Genomic DNA, 19,536 nt, shown 5'->3' on the forward strand with positions numbered 1-19,536 from the left:
CTATGCTTTTTTCTTTACCCTTCAAAGACTATTTCAAAAGAAATTGTTTCCCCTTGCAGCCACTATGTGGGAACAGGTGGGTGAAAGAGAAAAGTTAGAGGGAAAGAGACAGAGACTAGGGGAAAATACAAGCCTGAGAGTCTGTTTCAGGTTTTGGCTGCTTTTGCACTCAAAGCTTATAAAATAAGTCTTGAATGTTAAATGCAGGAAGAAAATGAAACTTTCCTACTCCTCTTCGACATAGTAGGTGTTAAAATTTTATTTCCCTTCCGGTAATGTAGCTTCAGCTATATGCCATTAGTAGTTGTGCATGGCTCTGATTTAATGAGCAATGGTGCATCTGCTCAGACAGAATATAGTTCTGGGCAATTAATGTTGGAAGCAGTAGTGTAAGCTGGTGTGTAGCTGAGGCCTCATCTTGGTTCCATTTCGATACCCTGTATTTAAAGTTAAAATACATCTTAGCATGGTGGGAGTGTTCGGGGGGGGTGGGAGGGGGAGGGTGGTTTGATGGGGTTTGGATTGGTTGTGGGGGTTTTTGATGGGGTTTTTTGTTTTTTTTTTTTTTTTTTTTTGGGGGGGGTGAGAATTCTCTTTAAGATGCATAAGATAAACCATGAAACAAAATTCAGGTAGTGACTTTATGGGCAAGCAAATGTGATGTTATCTTTCACGGTAGTATCTAGTACTGAACACTATCACAATGAAAACAAATATACTGTTAATATCATACCAATAATCCCAGTACTTTCAGTGCATAAATTAAAATCCTGTTTTGGCCATCCAGAATATGGGTGTGTTTCTGAAGAAGTATATTAATTATGTAATGTAAAGCTGCAGATACGACCTCTGGAATGTGCTATGCTGTCATATATCTTTTAAGTAATACAATTTATGATTAAGGTTGCATTATGTATTCCGCTAAATGATCTTGTGTTGTACATAACTTTGCAGAATTACCTAAAACTCCTCATGCCAAGTGTGTGATTTAGGCTGAACTATACTGAAAGCTTCGATCAAAACAGTGAAAAAATTTTCAAGAATGAACACAGGGGAAAAAGTCTTAGTATTTTACAACAAAAACCACACTCCTTAAAAAAAAATTGCTCTGAGAGGTTGCTAAAGCGAGTGCTTTTATCATTTCATCTAGATTCAAATGAGACAGATCACTTATTTGCATTTGAGCAGTTAATTGTCCAAAAATTGCTATCCTGCTGAGTATGTGCTACGCTCCCATCTAATTTCTCTTATTGAGCTATCTTACAGTGGATTGGCATGCTTTACTCCAACCCAAGAAGGCCATGTAATTGCAGCTGTCAGTTTCTGTGGATCTGGGGGATGGACTTGAGGGAATGGACTCACTTTCCTGTGTTGTGAGCAATTGCTTTACTTCTGAAATTTCAGCTTTTAAGAAGGAAATGTGTTTTGATTTTTAAAAAAGTCAGGAAGATGCTGTGTGTGGACAAAAAGTCTGGTGATGTAGCCAACATTCATGGTTCGTGGACTGTTTGGAGGTATACAAGAACGTTGAATGGGAACTCGAGCTGACTAACTGAAGAAATGAAGAATCATATCTTCCACAGGTTAAAAAATGGGACTCGAGTATGAAGACAAGACAGTGCGGGAGTAGGAGAGGGTTTGGGATGATTAGTGGGCAAAAGTATATGCCTACCAGAGGAAACTGCTTTCCAGAGCCTAGAGTAAACCCAAAGTTTTGGAGTCTTGCCATGTCTTTGCTGTCAGGAAATATCTGTGAAACCCACAGGCAAATTGTCTCATTCCTCCTCTGTTGCTGGACAGTATCTTTTTCTGCTGTCAGTTAATACCTTATTTCATGTGGCAGAGGTCTTTGAATGTAAAAATGCCAGCTTAGCTGACTGGTTAAATTTAGCAAGTTGCCAGACATGAGTACAGTTGTTTTGTGGCAGTAAAACTGATCCACAGATGAGGACTTTCAGGCATGCTTTTTTTCTTGCAGGAAGAGTGATGTTTCTGATACTGAGGAATCTCAGGCAGCAGTTCTCTGAACTATTTTTTTTTTTTTTTTTTTTTTGCGGGAGTCGGGTGGGGGCAAAGGAGTAAGGACCAGAACTGTCTCTGTGAAAGATGCAGTGTCCTACCATCTTGCTACTGGATTTGAATGACTACCACAGGTGACCTGTAGAATAATGATGAGCTTGTTAAGGAAACAAAGGGAGGAAGTTAAGGAAGAGGAAAAAATGATCGCACTTTTGCTTCATGAATAATAGTCAGAATTACCTGAAAACTTGTCAATTATCTTAAATACGTTGCTTAACACATCTGTGGTTTTGTTATGCTGTGTATGCATGTTTTGCTGTCTCAAAATAACTTCTTGTAAAAACAAAAATCCACCAAACAAACAAAAGAAATCATCTATGTAGGGAAGATTTATTTCATAAAGGGTCTGAATGCTTATTAAACAGACTCTTTGTGCCCTCAAGTGCATTGTAAAGTCATGTTTCCTTTTTTGGTAAAGTACACCAAAGCATTCTATAAGTATATTCAGTTTTCAACTTAGAAGTTAAACATATGCAGTCAGTGTTTTATCAAATACTCGAGCTTGGGATATGGATTCTAGAATCAGTTGTCTTGAGTATCTTAGGGAAAAAATATCACATTTGCAAGAACTCTCTTTGATTTCTTTATGGTGTTTTATGAGATTGTTCATAAAGGTCTACCTTCCAGAAAAGTGTGATTCCTTCAGACTTTTTTAAATAAGGTATAGACTAAGACAGTGTATGTTTATTTACATGGAAAGAAGCATTGTGCTTTTTCTTGAAGGTGATACCTTACTGATGCATTCTCTCAAGGCAGGGCTTAAGTATCTGGTAATAGTACTTTTTTGTTACTGATTAGTAATAATAATTGTAGATTAGAAATCCAAAGAATGATTTCCATTAATAATGGCATTTTTGCTATGTGTTTTGGAATCAAGTGTATATGAAAATATTGTCATAGTTCCCAGGATAGTTATATTGTGCAGTTCCTAAAAAAGTTAGTAGTAATTTATCAAGAAGTACTAACCTCTTCACCTTACTGAAGACAGTGCAATTGATGTCTTTCGAGGAAAAGGGCTTTTTTTCCCCCCTTTAAATTAGGTTTTAATTTATTGCTGTTATGACAGCTGGCATAACCATGCCACTTGGATTCTCGTGGCAAAGTGCATAAATTACCTTTCATGCACCTTTACGAACATGTCTTCAAGGTAGTTTGGACTTGTACTGACCAAAATACTCTGAGGGCAGTTCTGACTATGGCTACCTCACCTGTCAGGGCAGATCTGCCTAATGGGGGCCTGATGTTACCTGCAAATCAAGTATTGTGTGTAAAATGGAAAAAAAGGATAGTCAAAAGGCCTAGCCCGGTCTATTTTATTCTGATTACTTACAGAAGAGTAGTGTAGTGACCTAAACATTTACTGCTGTTTACAGAGTAAGCAGGCCACCTGTAGACTCATTATTCTTAGGGAAAGCTCTGTTAACGGTTGAAGGGAATGAGCATGGTTCTGTGTTTATCAAAATAAGAATCCACCTTACAGAGCAGATAACACTGTAGTTTTTGGAAAGCGAGTATCTATTTATCATGTAAAGGAGTAAAAAATTGTGAATCTACTTATACTTCTGATAGTCAAATGGGATTTTGTCATTGTATAGAAATACTCTTAATGGAGATTTTTTGTAGTTGAAAAGCTTTACTTTTTCTTGAAGGAAATGAAACTTTGAAAGATGGGCTGAGTATGTTTTAACATACCCAACTGCAAATTAAGTTGAACATTCCATTCACTATGTGGAATAACAATAAATAAAATAGGGCAAATAACAGCTAGTACCTTCCATTGTAGTAAAAGAAACCTAAAATGTTCTTGTTTCTCACTTTATCAGAGCTTGATGCTTTAGTGGTAGTTGATTCTCTTCATTAAAGTTTTGCTGGCTGTGCATGTTTAGAAAAAGTTGCCTTGCTGATTTCCTGCCTGCTGGTAATGTGTCAAGTCAGATGGCTGAACTAATGTGTGGTACAAAAGGATGGATAACAGTAAGATTAGTATACTAATATGTCTCTTCAGTTTAACTTATGTTCAAGTCTGGAAAAATACTCAGGTTTAGTAAAAAAGACAATTACAAACAGCCTATTTTTTTAACCTTGAAGTTAGGCCTTAGTCGTGTAAGATTTAGTTTGATTGTTGCCAGGTTTCAGTTCCCTGGAGAACCATGTTTACATAGGTATATTTATCTTTTAGAAGATTATTCAGGTGTATGTATTTGCAGTGAATTCAAGCACACTGGGATTTTATCCTCTAGGTTGATGAAAAACGAGCAGCTTTTCAAAGCCGACTGGTTATCTTAATCACTTCAATGTGAAATTGAAGTTGTTTAACAGTTGTAATAGAGGAACTCAGTGACAGTAGTGCTGTTTTGTGTATGTACTACCTAGCATAAATGCAAGCACTTTTTTTATCCTTTCAACACCTTGGTTAAAGTATTTAATGATGTTACCAACATTTTTTACTTGTTGTATTTCTCATATATAAATTTCTGTCACTGATTGTGCTTGTATAATAAATTACAATTTTCAGTAAGGTAAAACTGTACTATTAGCATATGTAGTGTTATTAATGGATATTTTGTAAGACTGGTGCTTGAAATAAAAAACTTAATCTTACTGTACATATGATAAGTGTGGGTTATACAGCAGTTTGATAAAAAAGTCTGCATACAGAATTACTTTCTTGGTGTGTGACCTGTCTAATTTGTTATAATTTGAAGACTGTCTTGGTAAGCAATTTCTGTCCCAAGCTATGTATCATATATGTTATCTGAAAACAGATCATGTTTTGATTTAACAACTTTTTTCCCATCAAAATTATCGTTTGCTATTGTGGGTTCTTCCAAAATCATGTGTCTCAAATTCTGAATTTTTTTTTTTTTTTTACTGTTACACTTACTCGTGACCAGTTAAAATCTGTTTAATTTTACAGCACGTTGCCTTTTTAACTCTTATTCCAGTTGTAGTTGTCAGTGTATCGATAATGAGCAAACCTCTCATTGTGGGTTTTTTTTTTGCTTTTGGGTTTTTTTTTCCCCTCAAGCCAACCTCTTTATTTTTTCCCGAGTGGCTGTCTGTTTTTACATGATCCAAATATCCTTTTACATTTTCATTAATTTTTCTGAATGAGGATGACCAAAATTGTATACAATGTTATAACAGAGTTGTTCCTGCAATTCTTCCATTCTTTATTGAAAATACCATACAGAGCTGTATCAGTTAAGAAATTTGCTCTTCTAGTGCTATCACTGCTTGGTCCCTTCTGGTCAGTGTGTGATTGATAACACATTTTGTCAGCGTCAAACAGAACATTCTTCGTTGGAGCTGGGACACATGCACCTCCTAGTTTTGTGGCATTAACAATTCAGAGTGATATTCCACTTTCACTAAGTCATTTTTAGAGATTATTCAGTTCAGCCTTTATGAGGTTTTCTGTCACCTTTGGACAACCTCCTTTTAATTAGTTTTACTTTTAGTGCAGCTGTTGTCACTTTGGTTTTGCTTATACCTTGAAGAGCTTTTCTGGGAATCTTCATTTCTTTAGTTAAATTCCATGTGGAGTGTTGCATGGAAAACTCAAATTAGCACTACTCTCTGTTTTCTTAAGCACTCTCATAGCTATTATGTTAGCCTAGCGCAGTCTAACTTTGGTAAACTTGTAATACGCTTTACAGACTTTCATGCTGGTATTTTAAGTTCTTCAACATTTCTTAAATTTGGCATAGTAATACAAATGGACTGAAGTGTCTGTCTGGAATATTTATGCCTGAACTGAATTTTGGAGCCTTTTCCTGCATGAGTACATGTTTGGTTATTGTTCTTCCAACTCAGAATTTCCAGTTTTTCTCTTTCCAATATTCATCTTTGACCTCTTCTATCAGATGATTTTCCCAACAAGTCGCCTGTTTTGAAATCTGAGCTTAAATAAAATTTGTTGATCTTGTGTTTGTTCAAGGCTTGTAACTTGATTTGATGGTCATCTGGCTTGAAATCTTCTCTGCTTACTAAAGCCAAATCTAAAACAACTTTGTATGTTGGTTCATCAACAAGTGATAGATAAATCTATCAGTTTATCACATGCAGGAGTATTTGACTACTGCTATATTAAGAATTGATGTCTCTGCTGTTTAAGCTTTGTAACTTAATAAATATAAGCTAAAAGGTATGTTGGACATACATACTCTTTTAACACAGATGAGTAATACTTAATTTAGGGCTGTAGTTTGGTCAGCTGGGCTACCGAATTTCTTCAGCTATGGCATTGCTTATGTATTTGATTAAGTAGAGATTGTGATTAAGTAGAGATTTTGTACTTCCTAACTCAGGGAAGTCTTCCAGCATGTAAAAGTTAGTTTGAAGTTGCATGGCGCATCTTGATAATGTATTTAATGTCAGAGCAGTCCAATAATTAATGTATTTAACGTGGTAGATGACTAACTTGTCAATGTCAGTGTTGGGACTTGTCAACCCGAAATCGTTACTTTCTTACAGTCTTTTGAATAAAATGCTGACAGAGCCAGGGTAGGGCAGTGTGTAAAACAATACTGTGTGTGAGGGAGCAGTGTGTTTAAAAGTAGGATTGTATTACTGTTGTACGTAATTAGTTAAAAAAAAAAAAAAGTAAATTGAGAATGAGAGGATCTAGTCGGTCCTATTCAAATGGATTAGATTTCAGTTGAAGTGATGAAAGCCATCAGGTCAGCCTCTTATGAAATAGTACTCTGTATATTTAAGAGATATTGCTTTTACAAATACTGGAATAGCTTTGTTTTGATATCCTAGCAGGTTGGAATTAGAGATGTTCACTTTATAACTAAGTCATTTGCTCATGATTAGATATGTTTGCTTTCTCAGTTTTTGGTATTTCATATCTTGCAGTATTAGGTAAATTCCTCGGTTGTTAACCAATGATCACAGTTATTTTAGATGTCACAGGTAAAAAAAAACTTTGTGCCAAAATCCAGATGTTTGTGATTATAAAGTGTCTTCATCAGCGTCTCAATAGCAGTATAGTATATTTTTTAATAAAGAATGCATAATGTTAATTCTTTGTGACTAATCAGCTAATGCTGACTAATTTTTTTTTTTTCCCCTTCAACTCACTGACTTAAGTATGTATGGTCCAGTTCGCTAACTTTTTAAATGTATCAGGTGATCACTGTATGCATAGATTGTAGAAGATTCAGTTTTATGACAAAGACTGATAGAAAGCTATGTGAAAAATTGACAGAGGGCATAGGATATGCATCTTCACTTTCCAACAATTCCTGAAATACTTTATATTAGCTACAGTTTTGTGTTTCCTCAGATTGCCTTTGTATGTGGAAAATGGGGGAAATTTACTTTGGCCTTAAAACAATTAGTAAAATAGGGAGAAGACTCCCATGATATTACTGTATTAGTGAATAGTTAATTATTTTTGGGTGATCGGGAAGTAAAAAAAAATGCCCTCACTTCTTTCATACAAAAATCAAAGAATCAAAGAGTGCATTAACCAATGAAATGTTTTCTTGTAATTGCCAAGTCTGTGGAGGATGAGTGTGGATGGTTTCCGAAAGACTGAGAAAATAACTTGCATGTGCTTTATGTTATTCTTTGTAAATGGTGAGTGTTAAGATGCGCCCTGGAAAGCAGGAAAGAATCTGATGGTGCTGATACTTAGTTCTTTCAAGTAGTTTTTTTTGAGTAGTTTTCACTATTTTATTTCAGTTCCAAGAATAAACAAAAGTGAAATTTAGATAACTCCATCAGAATTTTCATTCTCTACTAAACTTCAGAACTGACTATTTTTAAGGGTCTCAACCAGGAATTTATTTGAATTAGTCTGTTTTGTTTTAAACGTTGTAAAATAGCATCTTGCCTTTTAGGTGCTCCCTGCAAATCCTGGTGGGATAGCATAGGGTGTGGGATTTCTTTGCTGATGCCCAGGGGATTCTGATGTGAATTAGGCTATTGTTTTCTGAAGTGCAGAGTATACTTTTTGAGAGAATGCCCTTCTGGCTTTAACTGGAGAGCTTCCTGGTACATAGAATGATAGAATGGTTTGGGTTGGAAGGGACCTCAAAGACTACCTAGTTCCAACCCCCCTGCTGCGGGCAGGGACACCCTCCACTAGACCACGTTGCCCAAAGCCCCATCCAACCTGGCCTTGAACACTGCCAGGGAAGGGGGCATGGGCAACCTGTTCCAGTGCCTCACCACCCTCACAGTACAGAATTTCTTTCTAACATCTAATCTAAATTGACCTTCCTTCAGCTTAAAGCCATTACCCCTTGTCCTGTCATAGTTTAGTCCTGTCATTACCCCTTGTCCATAGCATAGTTTCCAGGAAGACCTGCTCCATGATCTTGTCAGGCACGGAGGTGAGACTGACCGGCCTGTAGTTCCCGAGGTCTTCCTTTTTTCCCTTTTTAAAAATGGGGGTTATGTTCCCCCTTTTCCAGTCAGTGGGAACTTCACCAGACTGCCAGGACTTGTCAAATATGATGGAGAGTGGCACTTCATCTGCCAGTTCCCTCAGGACCTGTGGATGCATCTCATCAGGTCCCATGGACTTGTGCACCTTCAGGTTCCTTAGATATTCTTGAACCTTATCTTCTCCTACAGTGGGCAGTTCTTCATGCTCCCAGTCCCTGCCTTTGCCTTCTGTGACCTGGGCACTGTGGCTCAAGCACTTGCCAGTGAAGACTGAGGCAAAGAGGTCGTTGAGTACCTCAGCCTTCTCCATATCCTGGGAAACCAGGTTGCTCGTTCCATTCCGGAGGGGACCCACATTTTCCCTCGTCCTCCTGTTATCACTGGCATACCTATAGAAGCTTTTCTTGTTGTCCTTAACATCCCTGGCCAGACTAATTTCTATGAAGGCTTTGTCTTTCCTAACCTGATCTCTGACTGCTCGGACAGTTTCTTTGTATTCCTCCCAGTCTACCTGCCCTTGCTTCCACCCTCTGTAGGCTTCCATTTTTTTGTTTGACTTTGCCCAGGAGCTCCTCGTTCATCCATGGGGGCCTCTTGGTGTTTTTGCTTGACTTCCTCTTTGTTGGGATGCATTGCTCCTGAGCTTGGAGGAGGTGACCCTTGAATATTAGCCAGCTGTCTTGGGCCCCTCTTCCTTCCAGGGCTTTGTCCCATGGTATTCGACCAAGCAGATCCCTGAAGAGGCCAAAGTCTGCTCTTCTGAAGTCCAGGGTAGCGAGCTTGCTGAGTGCTCTCCTCACTGCCCTGAGGATCCTGAATTCCACCATTTCGTGGTCACTGCAGCCGAGGCTGCCCTTGAGCTTCACATCCCCTACCAGGCACTCCTTGTTGGTGAGAACCACATGACTTCATGGTTATTCAACATAAATACAATTTATTTCATATGCTGAAGATACCTGTAGAAATTGGACAGCAATTTACTCTGTTGTGAATGGATGGATTTACATGTAGGGAGCAAGGAATAGTTTCTGGGTAGAGAAGGTCCATTGCAGACCAGTCAATCTTCATTGTTCACAAAGAGTAATTTCAAAAGCAGACAGGTAACTGAGGTAAAAGATTTTTGTTTAAAAAATACACACCTAAGGAACTAAAACCATGGAAGTTCTATCAGTTTGAGCTGATATTGTTAAGCTGATGTTTTTAAATAGCAAAAAGTAACACTAATGTTGTTTAAATCTCATAGAACGGATGGCTCCTTTCTTTCATCTTTCTGATCATGATTAGTAGTTTGTACAGAATTGTACTACTGCTGATTCTCTTGCATCAAAGATATCCAAGTCCTTTGTTGTTATGGTTAGCTGCCAAACATTTGATTCATGCTACAGGTGTGGAAAACAACCAAACAAAAACCTCAAATATATTTAGCAGCTTGATGCACGCATAACTGTGCTCCTTATAATTAAGTACTTGGGGGCAGCTTGCTGCTAAAGGGACCTAGGCTAGATTTTTGAAAGTGTAATAATTAAGCCTGATAGGAATCTGAGCCACTAAATCTGCTTCAGTAGTCATGCTGTGGTGATGGACTTTACTAGTGGAAAATGTTTTGAAGAGTTTGATGCTGTTAATCTAACCCATGTTGTAAGGAAATTTTGTAACAACCAGAACAATATATGTTCATTTACTTTTAACTGAGTTATTGTGTAAGTTTGATCTAATGTTGAGACTTAACAGAGATGAATATTCTGGATTTATTTTCCTGATTTTTAATGTTGACTTTCAAAACACTTAATTTTCCTTGACTCTTAAAAGTTTAGTTTAGTTGTACTGTTTTCTGTCTGTCAGCTAATTCCTTATCTCAGGAAGCTTTCAGTTTTACAAAGATACTCACTTGGATGTGGATGGGTAGTGTACGTCAGTTGCTAGATTATGTTAGTTGAAGATACCAAGTAGACTGCTGAAAGGCTTGTTCAACTATCTTCTTAGGAACTTGGAAACTGATTTTATGCTAAAGATTTTTAGGGTTTTTTTAGTAGTAGTAGTAGTAGTAGTAGTACTGGGATATGAGGAGACACAGGACTTCATCTCAAATGTATAGCTTTTTGAGTTTACCAAGAAAATGAGGAGACTGTATTTAATCTTCTTTATATTATTTTATTAAGTGAATGCAGATTGCCACTGTCAGATGTAATGTAGGTTGATGGACTTTTGATCAGACCTGTTCTGGCCGTTCTGACATACCATTGTATTAAATAACATAAATGCAAGTTTGAGTTAGTGGGAACAAATGCATAACCGTTTTGAATTTGCCAGTTAATTATGTCAAGAGTTCAATGTCATGCTCTAAACTAAAACTGCAGATGTATGAAAATTTGTCAGAAGCGGACTCTTTTATCTGCTTTGATGCTTGATTATGCCTGTCTAAATTTTGGGTTTTTTTACTTTTTATTGGTTTCTGAAGGCAAGATGTTAGGAATCTTGTTTGCCTGATGCTCAGGCATTTCACTGATTAATAGCAGGGGGTGGGTAGAGTAAGTGCTTGCCAACGTTTTAGTCTGTACACTGATGATGCATGCGGGGTACAGGTCCATGTGGCACAATATTAAAAAATGACTTGGTTTTTTGCTAGCGTTGCTATTTCTGCTGCATCAGCAATAGTAGCAAACAGCACTGGTGTTAACAGTGAAGACTGTTAAAATTGTGATGAATAAAAACAACTATTTCTTTGCCAAGTAAGCATACTAAAGCTGCTAGATTAGAAAACACATGAGTTGCAATGTTCCACCGATAATAAAGCACTTAAAAGCTTTCTGTTGACGTTTATACAAAGAGAACAGATGAGTGTGCTCTATTTGGTTTTGAAGTCAGTTTGATGCAAACCTTACAACTGCCCACAACAGAAGGAGTTTTGCAGGCTGCTCTTGCAAAAAGAAATGACTGAATTTTGATACCAAGAGTGCTGACAAATTGCTGAAAGTGCTGCCCACTTATCATTGGACTGACAGTTTAATCATCGAAAGTGTACTGCTAGATTGGGCTCAGAGGAACAAAGGAGAAGAAACTAGAGTTTTTCTAAGGCATTAGAAGATGAATTGAAATTTGAAATACAAACACTTTTTTGGGGGGGGTGGGGGTGGGGGCTGGTGACACTGCTGCATGACTTTTATGCCGTATTCTGAGTGATGGTGTCCGGAACTTACAGATACTTTTTCATTTCTGAGAGAAAGTGCTGATCAATTTAATGCATGAATGGGGCGATGTCATGTTCTTTTGATTCTTGGTTTAATTTTTTATAATAAAGGTTTTATTTAAATTTAGTATGTGCTATGCCAACAAGGTTCTTTCTGGGCAGGGAGTAAGCATCAGCGCACCATTCATCTTGTGGTTTGAGCACACACTCTGTATTAGCCTTCAGAACACTTTCAAAAGAGGTTATAATCCACCTGACTTTTAGAGATTTTTCACTAAGAACAGAATACGATAGTTAGTTACTTTTTCTACTTTTTCTACTTTTTTCTCTCCATTCTTAGTTACATTTTGTTTACAATATTATTGGATATTGTTTGAAGAAAACACTGCGTATTATATAAAACTAACTGGTATCTAGTTGCAGTTGTCTAATTGATGGGTAATGCTTTAATGGAACATGGAATGGATTGTCTGCCTGGATAAACCCTGGGTCCATATTCAGTGGATTTGGATCCTCCAAAGTGGTAATTGTATGTCTATGTTACAACTTCTGTAATCTTTGTTTACTAGTTTGGGGACCTATGTGATTGCAAAAGAATTGGATAAAAATTATTTTGTTGCTTGAAAGTACCTCTTAAATTCCTGAATTGATGGTTCAGCAGTAGTTGTGTACAGTAAAAATATTTTATAAAAATCTTAACTTTTTGCATGCATTTTGTTGCATTTCACATAAAAAAATAATAATTAAACTTCTTAGTAGTAAAGAATGAGAAGGGACATAGATGAGTTGTTTTTCCTGCCTGCCCCCTCAGCTTAATGCATGCTGATCTCATGAACTTGAGTGCACTTACAAAAGTCATCTTTGATAGATAGTTATCAGAATTTTTTACTTTTCACAAAAAATTATTGTGGAAATATGGAAGACATTATTTACACTATGTTTTAGTGCCATAGTCTGTAGGAAACAAATTTGTTGTAAGAAATTTTCCTGTCAAAATACATAAAATTATGCTGTATGTAAAAAAAATTGGTGTCATTGATATTTTGGGCATAACTTGATTTCTGTGAAAAAGTAGAATACTGAAACTGAATGTTCTATGCAGGACTGAGATCCAAGTACTGTGTAGATTTTTAGCTATGTGAACATAACTTTTTCTCACCACACCTCTTAAATTTTTAACTTTTAAAAATTTACTCTTTTTTTTAATATGGAAACTAGCTTGTGATTGAGAATCATGAGAAGCATGCTGACTGGTGTTATAAGATGGTTATTGTTTTGATTCGTTCTGAATCTCTTACTGATTGTGGCTATTGGTTTGTTCCACCCCCGTTTGCTGTGTATTCTAAAAATCAAGAGTGATAGATAAGTGGCTCTTCTGTGACAGATAAACACTTGTTATTTTTTTCATTTTAAAGGATTAAATTCTGTGTGCATTGATGGCTTAATGTTGTGTTAGACTTAGGAAAGGAACATAGGCTGAGAGTGGCATCAGTTTAGCTCTGTTTAAACGACTGTAGCTAAATTGGAGCAAATTGTTAACATCAGAAGATTTGTTTCAGTTCTTCAAATTCTAAGTTCTAGTTTAAACTGCAATGAGGAATGCTTTTGTTTTAAAACAGTGTCCAAGTCTGCTCTTCTTTCAAAAGATAAAGCTTTATAATTTAGGAGAAGCCTTCATGATGAGAAATTCTAAAGCTGTGGGCACCAGGGATAAGGGTGGTTTGCAACTCGGATGGGAGAGGAAGAATTTGAACCTTTTCAGCAATTTCCTACTTTGAATATGTTTGCTGAGTGGCTTATGTAAACCCATTTTACCTTGGAATCCAACAGTCTTAAACACATGTGCTGAGTCTTACTTCCTCTAAGGGAATGATAATTGACAACTGAAGAGCAATAACTTCGTGGTGGTTGTTAATGTGATAACAAACATTCATCTGAACACAGTCCATGTGCTCAAGAGGGAGGAATACTTCATTGTTAAGTGTCATGAAGAAATTAAAAAAAAAAAAGTACATTTCTGTAGGCAAATGTAGTCAGTATAAACAGTGTGTCCTGCTGCAGATCATATCATGGAAAGGTGTGAGAGAAAGTGAAAAATACTGTCTGTAGATAAAGGAAGCAAAGATTACATGACTTGAATAGTCTTCACGAACAGAGGAAGGAAAGTGTTCTCCTGGACCAGAATGCATGTCACTGTCACCTATGGTGACTATGTCATACCATATTAAGGTGGAACAAGATAGTTATATCGAAACCAGTTTGTCTTTTTTTGATTCTGTTCCTCCACTGACCTGCTGTGAGCAAGACAAATTTGTCATTTACTGCTAAATTTACTACTTACAACATACAGACCAGAGTATTGTTAAAGAGCAATAATGTGGATTTTGAAATTCTTCACATGAATTTCTGCTTCTACCTACAGTAGAGATGGGTACTTAGATCTTTCAAAGGGAGGCCTATTACTGCATTTGCAGAGCTCACAGGTTTTAGAGGTATGGTGAAGCTGCTGTGTGCTATTTTTTTAGCCATATCTACTGTTATAGTTAAGTATCTCTCCTTACTAACTCTCTTAAATCCCTAGAGTGTTATACAACATAATTACCACTGCAGTGTTCAGATAGAGGTAGTTAGAACTGTACTTAGATGTTCACTTTCAAAGTAAAGCTTTCCTTATTTTTAAATCAGTTGGCTTCCTGTGAGATATGGGGGAAGAATTTGTAAAGAATTATAAATGTGGAGGAGCTAAAGCCTTGCAGATGAACTTGGAAAGTGTGATTTCTTGAGACATGCCAAAGAAGCTTTTGGGAAGGGAAGATGAGACATTTGCTTAGTGGTGTGTAAGAAATGATGTGAAATAAATCTAAATAAAAGGCTGTTTACTTGAGTTTCTCTTATTTTTAATGATATGTGTATTCCCTGGTAAAAAGACGTGCTTTGATGATGTGACCTTCCTACTTTTGTACTACTGTCCTCAGATTTTTTAAAGTATTTTTAAAGTATTTTTAAAGTTAAGTGTTTTTTAAGTGGGTTTTTAAAAGTATTTTTTAAGTATTTCAGAACAGAATAAACCAGATACTTGCTAGACGTGAAAGGAGTAGAGCTTTTAGCTTTTTGTAACATGCTGCTGGTGAGGCTTTCTGGAATCTTACTGTGCTTCTGATAAACTCTTGTGAGTGGTGCTGGAAATACAGTAGCAAATAGTTCTGTAGGTATACGTAACTGCTTAGAGTGAGTGGCAAAATTGCAAGATACTCAAGAGACTAGAAGCTTGAATTTGGTTCAGTGGAGACGGTAAAGGACAGATTATGTGATCAAAATTCAATACTTTTGTATAGACTCTTGTTGAGACACAAGAGGCAGGTATTGGAGAAAACTGCTGTTAGTCATAAAAGAAAAAAAAAATTGAGGATGCGTAAAAAGATACATCAGTAATTTAAATTTAAGCAGTAGTCCTTCAGTTCTGCCAAATACAAGATAAGTGACAAGAGAGGCTAGTGTATTATACAGAAAGGGAGTTTGGAGACCTGATCAGCAGTTAGAAGAAAAACTGGGGACACATGCTTGTTATTTCACCTGTTGCTTCTGAATGGTTTTTCTGAGGTCTTAGTTGATATAGCTGACTGTCCCTGTCCTGATGTTTGTCCATGTTACCGATGGCTTGAATGTAAAGAGAGAAGAGAAAAACCTACATATGCAAAGAAAACTACATTTCAGGTGTCTGGTCCTGTGGTGGAGTAAAAAATACTGAGTTGGTAGGTATCTTCATTCTATATAACATTTGAGGCGTGATAGATGGCTTAGGTTTCACACAAGCCAGAATTCAGTGTTAGTCCTCAAGTCAGCTTATCATACTATCTATGCGTGTTCTGAATGTTTGCCTCTACAGTGTCATGAATGTGACGTATGAGTATTTGCAAGGGAAAGATTAAAATAAGTCATCTTTCCCTCCTGTGAAAACTAGGATATCTAATGTTAGTGATTATATTCTTCATGAAAGATACAATTTAAAATGAAATTTTCAGTGCAACTACTCCGTAGCTGCCAAATATAAATAAAAATGACCATGTTGCTACTTATGCTTCAGTACTTCATCAGACTGCCTAGCTTGTTTCAGTGTAGTGTAAGTTAATGGAAAATCTGAAGAGAATGAAAAGGAAACAAAGTCTGCCAAAAGATAATAATATTTGTTCAAAGAGATGTGCTAAAGAATTTCTTTATATACTGAAGCCAGTATAAATACTGCTTGTAGTTCTGAGGATTTTGTGTCTGTTGCCAAAATTGTCAGTGTAGAAGCAGCTGTGGATTTTTTCCTTGAGCTATGATTATATGATGACGAAATTTGTGTTCTCCATTCTAAACAGGTGTTAACCACCAAATCATTATATAGTATACACGATTGAGTGTGTCAGTTTCCAGTGGAGAAACAACTTGTTCTTGAATATGCAGAGTAAGTTTGTTAGAATTAATTCAGACTAACTCGGTTGAAAATTAGGTCTGCTGTGTTTCAGAGATTCGTCATTTCTGACGCTCTCCCTCTCCCTTCTGGCTTTTCAAGTGGTGAAATCTCAGCTATAAATCATTTGCCAGAGGAGAAATTGATTATGAAACAGAGGTTATATTAATCTCTTGTCTGCTGCTAGTTTCAAGTGACTTCTTGTTTCTGTGGCTTCCTGTGGTCAGATGAAAACATAAAATTTCTGATTTCAGTTTCATTATAATTCTGAAGATTTTGAAAGCAGTTGTAACAATTCTAAGTAAAAGACTGGAATTATTGCAATCTGATTTTGCTTTACAGCCCACCCTATCATAAGTCTTAATGCTTTGGGAACAATGCCTATTTAAAAGTTTTCAGTTTGGAACTTGGTTAATACATTCATTTTAAGTAATTCTTTATTGATACAGGAATAAACTTATTGAGAAAATTTTATGGGATTCCATAAGTTATGAAATGTGGGGGTTTAAATTCTTATAGCAGCAATTTAAATACCAGTTTAGCAGTTTCAGAAATGAAATATAAGCTCTTGTTAAATATGTTTTTTGGTTAAATAACAGAAAGCTTTGTGTTCCTTCTCAGATTGTTACAGTTTAGTGAAACTAACATGGATTTGAATCAAATGATCCATTTTTAACTACCTTGTTTATAACTACTCAACTACAACTTGTAAGTAAATACCTGCAGGTGTGGGTAATAGAGGTGTAATTGGTAGCAACAGTGCTTATAATTCCACTCGTGACATTCCCTGGTGCTGTGAAGGAGTTTTTCATTACATTCAGAAGTCCTGCTACTTCATTGTAAAGTATGTAGAGGTTGCCCAGGTCTCTGGTACCATACTTGTCTTCATTTTTTCATTATCTCACTGGAGGTAGTTGGTAGAACAATATTTACTAGTTTGTTGTCACACTGTGTGCTCAGTAACTGTACCCTTGAGTTGCCAGATTTCTCATTGCTGAAGGATGCACCATTTCATTTCCAAATGCTATAGTTAATGTCATAACTAGCAAACAGTACTGCATAGATACATTTTTGTAGTTTTTTGTTAGGTACAGATTTCTAATTTTTTTGCTTTCTAGATGGTTTATTATAAAAAGTATGTAAAAGAACTGTTTATACACTTTTTAAATGATGTGAACAATCTTGTAAATGTTCTGTGGAGCTGCACATAATTTTTACTTGAGTAGCTGAATTCCATAAACAGGATGAGTAGGCATGAAGAAAACATTTAAGATGGGTGCTGCAATTTAAAAAAACAAACAAACAAACAAACAACCCCCCCAAACCCCGAAACCAACACAAAATCCAAAACAAAACCAGAGTAGATTTTTCTTTCAAGTTACCATGATGATCATGATGAAAGGAAGAATATGGCATTAGGATTTGGGAAAGATTAGAAAGAGAAGACTGTCATGCTAGATTATAATCTGTTACTGTGTTTAATACCTAATATACGTTTTTCCCCCCACAGAAATTAGCAGAGTACGGAAAGACATGTATAACGACACATTAAATGGTAGTACGGAGAAGAGAAGTGCAGAATTACCAGATGCTGTGGGACCTATTGTACAGTTACAAGAGAAACTATATGTGCCTGTAAAAGAATATCCAGATGTAAGTATATCTTTTTAGTCCCTAAATTATTTTTTGATCCTTGTGGTTGTCTTTAAATGTAAATTTCATGTGATCACACATGATCCACCCTTGGATCACACTGAATTGCTATTGACAAGATACTTCTTAGGGAAGCAGTGTATTTTCCACTTGGTGGCTTGATTTATAGTGAGTGTGAGTGGGAGAAGGTTATGTTAAATACCAAACTAGTATGGATTATAAACCTGTAGAGCTAAAATCTGAATTATCTTATTCATTCAGTACTGTCAGTTCTGAGACACTGTGGAGTGAGTTTTATGATGGAAATAGTTCTTGGGACAGTGTTTTTTGCTCTTAGTATGTCTGTAAAAGTCAGTTGGAGAATCCTTAGAGACCCTTTAGAGACCTTTTGGGGACTGTACTTAATCTCAATTACTGTTTGTCCTATACCTGTGTAACCAGTTCTGTTGCATATAGAAGTGTCTTTATCTTGGGGTTGGTTTCTCCGTGTGTCCGTGTCTGCCCCGCCCGCCCCCCCCCCCCCCCCCAAGCAAAGCTTCTTGCTTTCATGACAATGTTATGTGCTCCATTGGGTGTTCTCTTCTATTGTACACCTACCTTTCTGAGGCACAGTGGCTTCATTTAACTAGAAGAACTATTTAGAACTTCTGTGGTCTGAATGGGTTCTTAAAACAACTTGGGAAAAATAGTGCTGTCAGAATCTACCACAACCATTTTCATTGACAAAATAAGAAATTGTATTATTCTCCCTAATAGAATTTAGAGGTCTAGTTGCAGTGGAGGAATGCAGGGTCCAAGTGAGGCATTTGCACACTGAAATGGTATAAAGTGGAAGAAAGTACAGAACAGCAAAAAATGCAAGTAACTTACGTATTTTTGAGGCTTTTCTTTGTATCATTAAAACTAAGCTCTCCAAATTGAGCTTTATTATTTTAATGCTGCTTAGAACATACAGGCCTCTAAGTAAACCTCATTGTATCATACTCCATTAAGAAAATTAAGTGCAAGTCATTATTCAGAACAGAATATTTACACAAATGTCTCTTCTCCCTTTTCAGTTTTCAAAGTTGTTTTCTTGCTTGTGGTTTAAAATACCTGTACTGGGAAAAGTGTTCAAAGAATTTGCATTGGCAGTAAGGACATGTCTCTCCCCTTCCCTTCTGTTTTTCTTCCAAATTAAATATATGCATATGTGTATCTGTGTACATATATGTACATGCATATATATCCCCACACCAAAAACAGTGATTCTTTTGAAACTGCTTGGAATTACAAATTTTTGAGAGGAACAGTACTATGCAATTACTCTGTAAAGTAGCTCTGTACTTATATGTGGATATACCTTAGAGTTATATTGCTATTGGCTTTTAAAAAAAATAGCTTAGTTGTCTAAATCTTGGTTTTATAACTTGACAATGCATCCTTTGTGAAGAGTTGCCTTAGTTATTGGCTGTAGTTTTTACAGAAGTTGATGCTTGCTGTATACGGATCATGAAATAGAAGGAAGAAAAAGGGGTTGGATTGCCTATAATTATTATTCTTAAGCTTTTCTTCTACAAATCAAGGGTGTAGTAGCTTAGCTCTTCACTGCCAGTTAATTATCACATACAGTGTAAATAAGCAAAGCAGGAAAGAGTTTATCTCTAGTTACTGTCAAAGCACTTGTGTAACTTCGAGTGCACAGTTTCTTTAGCTACTGCTAGCTCTTTGTGTGCTTTCAGAAGAATGCTCTTGAAGTGGTCACTAATTTATTTTAATAAAC

The 19,536-nt window shown here is 36.4% G+C and overlaps 1 protein-coding gene across 13 annotated transcripts in view; it reads left to right on the forward strand.

The window, feature by feature from the left end:
- The window catches only part of QKI (QKI, KH domain containing RNA binding), a 170,086-nt gene that overhangs the window by 23,954 nt on the left and 126,596 nt on the right, over positions 1 to 19,536 (forward strand). For all 13 annotated transcript variants that reach the window (XR_008576701.1, XM_054822740.1, XM_054822732.1 and 10 more), the window contains exon 2: positions 17,632 to 17,774. Coding sequence is in view for 12 of the 13 variants with exons in the window: in XM_054822740.1 (XP_054678715.1) it covers positions 17,632 to 17,774 (143 nt within the window). In the remaining variant the exon portion in view is untranslated. The remainder of the gene's footprint in view (positions 1 to 17,631; positions 17,775 to 19,536) is intronic.

Source organism: Grus americana, chromosome 3, assembly GCF_028858705.1.
Source record: "Grus americana isolate bGruAme1 chromosome 3, bGruAme1.mat, whole genome shotgun sequence".
Classification (NCBI taxonomy): domain Eukaryota; kingdom Metazoa; phylum Chordata; class Aves; order Gruiformes; family Gruidae; genus Grus; species Grus americana.